Raw genomic sequence first — 8031 nt, 5'->3', positions numbered from 1 at the left:
CCCTCCCCAGGGTGTAATTGATATTGGTTTCCTTCCCATTGCCTTTTGTAAGGCAAGCGATCACCTGATAAATTCCTCTCGTATTGGAAGGTATATGGTTGATGCTTTTGGTATTTTTCCCCATCTGCCATACTATTTAGACTGTATATCATTTATAAAATATTCTTGAAGAAATAGTGATGCATGCCAAAGTTATTGATGCCCATGAAGAACTTCAAGGCTATTTTCTGTAACTTGAAGGATGAAGAGTGAATTCTGTGCTTTTGTGTCTACCATGTAGAAATAATGCAAATACTTAATTTTGTCATTTTGCTAGAAGGGAGAACACACATCTTTCAACAACTTGCTTCTCAAAGCAGAGAATTTATTTTGTCTGCAGCAAAAATCTGGGAAATCATCAGTATGCTAAAGAGTATTACTGGAGCTACACCAGCTACAGCTATGAATCAAACTGACAAAGGACCTGGTACTTCCCACTACTTGTCCATCCCTTCGTATCCTTCAGGGCACTGGCCTTCAGTGGCACTTGAGTTTATTGGAAAGAATGTAAACCAACAGGCCGAAGCTGTGCTCAATGTTATTAGTGATGCTCTCAGGGTTTTATTTGCTTATGAAGGCTTTACTTCAATGTCCTTGCTTCCCCAGCAATCCTCGCCCCCAACCCTGCCAAGTTTTTGTAATCCAGGAAATTTGGTCCCTCCCGTTTCTGAACTTGCACTGTTTAGAATTGGTGGGGAAGGGGTTGCAAGAGGAAGACATGATGGCAGAAGTGATGATTGTGTTGAAGGCTTGAAGTTATCACTGAAATCTTTATGCTATTAAAAATAACTTTTGTTTAGACAGGTGGTCATTAAGATGTGCCTCCTACCTAATAAGAATAATAAGGTCCTTGTATTGAAATTGACTGCTATGCAGCTTTTTTATACTTCGAGAGGAACAGAAGGTAATCACTTTTCAAATGTAAAATCAAAACCAGCCTTCCTTCGCCGCGAAGGGAACAGTGCGCCCAGACTCTGCTCCTATCAATAGATGATGGTGTGTGGGGCGGGAGGTTTCCATCTGTTCCTGTGTTTAACTTTAAAGGCGTCTGCGTCTTAATTTGCATCTTAGCCCAACCCTATTTTTCTGTTTGCGTTGGTGCTTTCTAAGTTGCGCCACAGCACAGTAGCAGCTAGAGTGCAAGTATTCGAAGTGCTAAGATTTGGTCTTAAGTGCTAAGTCTTGACTCAATAGAACTTCCACAGGGCGCGTTTATTCCGCCCGTGTTCTCGCCAGAAAATAGCCTTAAACTGCATTTTGCACCCAGAAACGCATGCAAACGCAATATTAAAATGACAGTTTTGGAATAACTGCATTTCTAGGCAATGCTTCTAACAGTCCACTCTATTTACAGTGTAAATATTTGTATAAATTATATACATTAATAGTTTGGAGTAATTTATATTCTAGAATTCCCCGTGGACCCCGGACAGTGTATAACGCCGAATTATTATTAGTTGACACCATATCTGCGCTACGTTATTCTGTTGAGATAACGATGTCGTAATGTGGCCAAGTGCCCGACTAGTGTATATTAAAATTGTACCTATTTACTACCGCTTAGTGTTGAACTACACTGATACAAGGTTAACGGTACCGTGGCCCCGGCTGCTGATTATTGTATAATTTCTCCAGGGACAGTTTCGATGTATCGAATATTTATTCAGCATCCTATGGTTTTCCTTGGGGGCACAGAAGGCTGAATTTTAACGTCGCCTCTTGTAGCAACACGTGTATCCATAGTGATTCAATTCAGGTTCCGGGGTGGACTATTAAATCCCTCCCACTTTGGTCCCAGAATTCTGAATAATACAATTTCAAGGCTTTCATTTGTCTGCTGGGCTATTCAGATTGCGGGGTGATCAGTTCTATCTTGTGTCTCCCTTCGACTTTCCTCTCTGGTCCCGGAAGATGAATGAGGCATTTGCCTTCCGGTGACGGCAGCTGCGCGGTTGCTGCGTAATTCAGAGTGCGGGGCGGCGGTCCTCCTCTCTCCCCCCCCCCCCCCAAAACACACACAAACAGACTCCCTAAAATGGCGCACACAGCTCGGACTCGTTTCCCAGCTCGGCCCTGGAAAAAATCAGGACGCTCGCGTATTCTGGGCTTGAAAAATGATTTTAAATGCGGTTTCGACGCCGCATTGCCAGTCTCTGCAGCTATCAGCAAAAACCTTCACAAGTTTCATGACCTCTTCGGAGAAAGCAGCAGCAGTGAGGTAATTTTTTTTGAAGAAGGATTTTTTTTCTTAAATAGTCCTTTTGAGGAATGCACGGGAAATTCATAGGTTCAGCATTTACTGAAGTGGGAAAAATCTCAGTAAGATTTTTCAGTAAGTGGTGTTGGTTAGGACCGGCCTGTGTGACAGATCTGACATCCAGGCACCAAGAGGGGAGGTGGTCGGATTTTTTGGGCAGTAAAAAACGCCGTTTTCTATTGGGAACGTGTTTCCATTTAAAGTTTTTTGCTTATTAAAAACAAAATATTGTATCCTACAATATATTAACGTTACGTTACCTTGAGCTGGAGTTGCACCCTGGCTCCTGCATTTCTAATCACCTGTTTGGCGGGCTTTCCTCCAGCGACCGCCATCATGTTCATGATGCAAATTCTGCCTAGCTTTTTAAAATATACTGCCTTTGCACTCGCTTCATCCACTTACTTTCAATGCTTGTGTATGCAAATGTGCATTTTAAAATTGCATCATTAATTTTCCATTCACCATATATTTTCTGAAGCATTTGCAAATATCCGGTCATCAACTTCAAACTGAAATTAATTTTGTTTCTACGTTCAGTGGAGTCAGGGATTTTTCGGGGTAGGGGTTGTAGTTGTTAGTACAGTCTCATTAGCCTTGACTCATGCTTTAGAGTTGACAGGGAATAGAGTTCGCTTTTTAATTTGGTGAATTCTTTGCAAACCCTTTCCTAACCACACCCCCCTGTCCAGTATTTCAGTGCTTTTATGATTCAATTTTGTATACTGTTATGACTCGATTCAAATTGAAATTTGAGTAATCTAGATTGTTGCAGCTTAAATTGGAAAAAGCCCCTTTTGGTACTGTTTAAAACAAATTTAATTCCTTGCATATAGTTGTATTGAGCAGCTTGTATTGCACTTTTGCAGAATGTGTATTAGCCCAATTTTGCTTGGAGTAGTCCCCATTGCTGTTCTTGTGGTTTTAGGTACAAGTTTTTGAGACCGATGTTAACTAGTTTAGTAGGATATTATTTACTGGCATTGAAGAAGGTGCTTCACAGACTTAACTTTCAGCAGAAGTACCATGTCAAGGTACTTCAATTTTAATCTGTATCAAGTGTCAAAATGCTTATAATGCTTGTGTGTAGATGTTATTGTTGTAATGACCTTAGAATTTCTTAAATATGCTTTCAGATGGGTCTGGTTGTGGGCGTAATAAAATGGTGGGGGGGGGGAGGAAGCACCATTGTAAAAGTGAATAGTTTTTTTGTTAAAGTAAAGTTAGTGCAGTAGGGAAAATCTTAAAATGATGTGCAACAAGTATAGGAACATGGAGTGCTACTATGTATATATATTTGTGACTAAGTATTTAAGAAAAGTCTATTGATGAGTAGCTCTGGAGTATCCATTTAAAGGGCAGGGGGTTTATATTTCCTGCAATGTACTGTCCATGATGTATCATCTGATTACCTTAAAATGCAGAATTGTCATTTTTCCATATTCCTACAAACTGTCATTGACAGTATCTTAGGTTTGATGTGAAATAAAATATGTGGCCAGCTTCTGTTGATCATGATGAAAATATTCAATCCTTTGTCAGACTTTTTTGATATTATTCAGCTGATTTTTGCATGTCTGAATTTGGCAGGTGAGTTTGATTTGCCAGAGGCCATTACTAACTTGAAGTTTACGGCCACTGATCTATATCACACAGTCACACTTTTGTTAATATTTTTAGAAAGAAGCCAAGTTTGGGAACCCACTTTTCACAGCTGTAATCTTGGAATGCTGGGACTTGTAGTATGACCTCTGACATTGCTGACATCATCAAAATCCAGTGATGGAACCTAAAGTAATTACTTGTACTGGAGTGTTTCACAAATACTGAATACTTGTGCTATAAGGGGTGGAACAGTTTTCAGAAAACTCTGTCATCCACTTGACCAAGGACATAAAGCAATAAGTTTTATACTGAGCTTTGTATATAGTGTTTTTGGATGTAGGTTTTCTATTTGTTTACTTTGTATCTTCTGTTTGTGAATAAACTTTTATTGACCCAGCCCCACAGATTTTGGAGAACAAAATGCTTCATTGGTATTTTAAATGACTTGTATTTTAGCAGATGCCAATCCCACACTTCTCTGAGATCTACATAATCTAGTTTGATTTTTTAAAATTGTACCTTCTTTCCACAACATCACACTCCTTCAAATCAGCATTTTTCAGAGCAAATCATGTTCTGGCTGAGATCAGCTGGGATAATATACAGGTGATTTTAAAAAGTGGAACCTTTCAATCTGAATGATGCAGTATCTAGGATGGAATGCTGAATAGAGTGCTGGAAACCTATTTGTTTAAAGATGAGATTTCAGAATATTGCAATGACACTCTTGCCTTTTTTCCCCATCTACCCAGTGCATTTTTAAAATAACATCATCTGTCACTTACTGATGCACTTTTCACTTGGGTTTAAATTTGTAACTACAATAATGATTCAGGGGTTACATCTCCGGAAGTGAATTTATTGATCTGTATTCAGCACATTGTAGCAAGATACAGCAACACTTTGGAGAATTAATCTCAGAAGATAAATTTATATATGTTTTATTTATTTATTGAGAAACAGTGCGGAACAGGCCCTTCCGGCCCTTCGAGCCACACTGCCCAGCAACCCCTGCTTTAACCCTAGCCTAATCATAGGACAATTTACAATGACCAATTAACCTATGTCATTGGACTGTTGGAGGAAACCAAAGCACCCAGAGAATATCCATGATTCCATGGGGAGGATTTACATACTCCTTATAGATGATGTTGAAATTAAACTCAGATGCCCCAAGCAGTATAACTGCATAAAAGTACTGGACGCTGACTAAGAGAAGATGCTAGAAACGCTCAGCGGGTTGGCCAGCATCTGTAGAAAAGAAAACCTAAGCATCAACTTACTTTCTCTTTCCTCAGATGCTGAGTGTTTCAAGCATTTGGTTGTTGATTTCAGATGTCCAGTTGACTTACTTTCACATACTGAAAACTTCATACTGTAAAGCATAGAAGGAGAAAAGTGATTATATTAGATCTATATAATGAATTAGGGCACAGCTGAAATAGTTTGTACAAATCTGTGTGCCATAATGCATAAAACGTGATAATCCTGGAGAGGCAACTTATGAGAATGTTTATAGGCCTAGAGAATTAAAGTTCAGAGGAGAGACTAAGTGAGACTACTTGCTTTGAGACAGCGCAGACTGAGCAAAATTTAAGTGGCATAAAATTGAGGCATAGATGCAGTGAGCAGATGGTTTTATTTCCTTCCAAAAAGTTACTAACTGCAATATGAATTAAAGTTAATTGATAGAATGATTGAGGGAGTTTCTTCACTTCATTAACAGGTCAAAGAATGGGAGTAAAGGGGGTCTTTTCTGGTTGGCTGCCGGTGACGAGTGGTGTTCCGCAGGGGTCAGTGTTGGGACCATTTCTTTACACGTTATATGTTAATGATCTGGATGACGGAGTTATTGGCTTTGTGGCCAAGTTTGCGGGTGATACAATGGTAGCTGGAGGAGCAGGGAGTGTGCAGAAGGACTTGGACAGATTAGGAGAATGGGCAAAGAAGTGGCAGATTGAATAGTGTCAGGAAATGTATGGTCATGCACTTTGGTAGAAGGAATAAAGGTGTAGACTTTTCTAAATAGGGAACAAATTCAGAAATCAGAAGTGCAAAGGGACTTAGCATCCTCGTGCAGATTCCCTAAAAGTTAACTTGCAGGTTGAGTCAGTAGTAAGAAGCAAATACAATACTGACGTTCATTTTAAAATGACTAGATTATAAAAGCAAGGATGTAATGCTCAGGCTCTATAAGGCATTAGTCAAAAATATTTGGAGTATTGCAGGTAGTTTTGGGTCTCGTATCTAAGAAAGGATGTGTTGGTCCAATTAGAGAGAATGGTCCTGGGAATTAAATGATGAATGCATGAGGAGCCTTTGACTGTTGATGGAGAGAATGTGTCCAATAGTGGGAGAGTTTAGGACCAGAGGGAACAGCCTCAGAATAATAGGGCATTCCTTTAGAACATAACAGAGGAATTTCTTTAGCCAGAGGCTGGTAAATTTGTAGAATTCATTGCCACAGACAGCTGTGCAGGTCATTGGAAATATTTATTTGAATTTAGTTTGTTTGGAGATGTAACATGGTAACAGGCCTTTCTAACCCAATGAGCCTGCATTGCCCAATTAACCTTTAACCTTTGGGATGTGGGAGGAAACTAGAGCACCCGGAGGAAACCCCTGTAGTCACGGGGAGAGTGTACAAACTCCTTACAGCAGTGGAATTTAACCCGGGTAGCTGGCGCTGTAATAGTGTTTTGCTAACCACTCTACAGAGCCATCCTCAAAGGCGAGGTTGATAGGTTCTTGATTACTATGGATGTCAAAGGTTACTGGGGGGGGGGATGGTCAGGAAGGCAGGAAAATTAGGTTGAGAGGGAAAATAAATCTGCCATGGTAGAATGGCAGAGCAAGCCTAATGGGCTCAATCGCCTGATTCTTTTATGCCCTATGGTCTTGTGCTGCTTTGCATATTTACATTGGTGATTGCTGTATTCAAAGCTCCCTGAATGATGAGAGCTGTGCAGGTGGAATGAGGCATCAAAAGGGGTTTAATATTGTAGAAAGCCTAGAATAATATAGGCAATGTTAGGGTGCAAGGGAAATTAAAGCAAAGGGAAGACATAAAAATAAAATCAAAGAGAATTTCTGAGTATGCTATGAATAAGAGAATCAGTAAGGTGAAAACAATATCCAATATGGGCCTTAAGCATGTGGGTAAGGTTCTTAATAAAAATAACTGCAAAAGAACTGGGTAGTGTTGATGTAGTAATGTGTGAGACAGTGGATGGGGTGAGTAAAAAAGGAAGTATTAAGTTAAGGGTTTAGCATCTTTGAAAGTGGATAGATTCCTACGCCTAGATGAATTGTATTCCAAGCCTTTTAAAAGAAGCAGGAGAACAAATTCCTCTCTGATGCATGTGGCCTAGATCCCTCTGAGGGGAAGGAGACTCTGACTGTTTTAGTGATTTCCATCCACAGTAAATTGTAGGGTTACTAATATTATATTGCTTTAAAAGAGAGGCAAAGATGCACCCACATTACAAGGCAGTTATGTTAACTTTAGTTGTGGCATGTTCTCAGAATCTGTTCTGAGGGATGGTGATTATTTAGATGGTTGTCAATAAATTAAAGGTAGTGCTCTATGACTGACCGTGACAGCATAGATTCAAGGCCTTGTCTAGTTGAATTTATTTTGAGGAATTCTATGATAGCTTATTTTTGATACGGTTTATATGATTTTAGGTAATGTGGTGTGGCATTGTTGAGTTCTGTAGGCTTGCAGCTTTGGGGTGCTGGGTTTGATTCTGAGTTCTGGTGGTGTGTTTGCCCTGTGACTGAGTTTGGCTGCTCTTGAAGCACCGTTATCCCAAAAATATGCTGTTGGGTTAATTGGCTGCTCTAAATTACCCCTTAACATTAGTAAGTGGCGAACAAATTGGGGGAGGGTGATTGAGCACATGAGAAAGGTCCAATTGCAAGGCTGTTGGGAAATGAGACTGAAGGGATTAGTTTGTGGGAGCTTGTAGGGACTCTGGGCTATATGGCTATCTCCTGTCTTGGATGAAATAATTAATTGTAGAAAAGCTCCACACAGCAGACTGATCTAAAGTTACTGTATCAAAAAGTTGCAAATGCTAGTTATCAAAAAAAAACAATGCTGAAAATAATTAAAAACTCAAGTGGCA

General features: G+C 39.8%; 1 protein-coding gene across 8 annotated transcripts in view; it reads left to right on the top strand.

Moving 5' to 3' along the window:
* Positions 1-2074: 2074 nt before the first annotated feature.
* kmt2a (lysine (K)-specific methyltransferase 2A) overlaps positions 2075-8031 on the top strand; it is a 181561-nt gene continuing 175604 nt past the window's right edge. For all 8 annotated transcript variants that reach the window (XR_011889809.1, XM_072283956.1, XM_072283959.1 and 5 more), the window contains exon 1: positions 2075-2257. Coding sequence is in view for 7 of the 8 variants with exons in the window: in XM_072283956.1 (XP_072140057.1) it covers positions 2075-2257 (183 nt within the window). In the remaining variant the exon portion in view is untranslated. The remainder of the gene's footprint in view (positions 2258-8031) is intronic.

This window comes from Mobula birostris, chromosome 20, assembly GCF_030028105.1.
Source record: "Mobula birostris isolate sMobBir1 chromosome 20, sMobBir1.hap1, whole genome shotgun sequence".
In the NCBI taxonomy this organism is placed as follows: Eukaryota; Metazoa; Chordata; class Chondrichthyes; order Myliobatiformes; family Myliobatidae; genus Mobula; species Mobula birostris.
The sequence above is the reverse complement of the archived record's forward strand: the minus strand, read 5'-3'. Positions and strand labels throughout refer to the sequence as shown.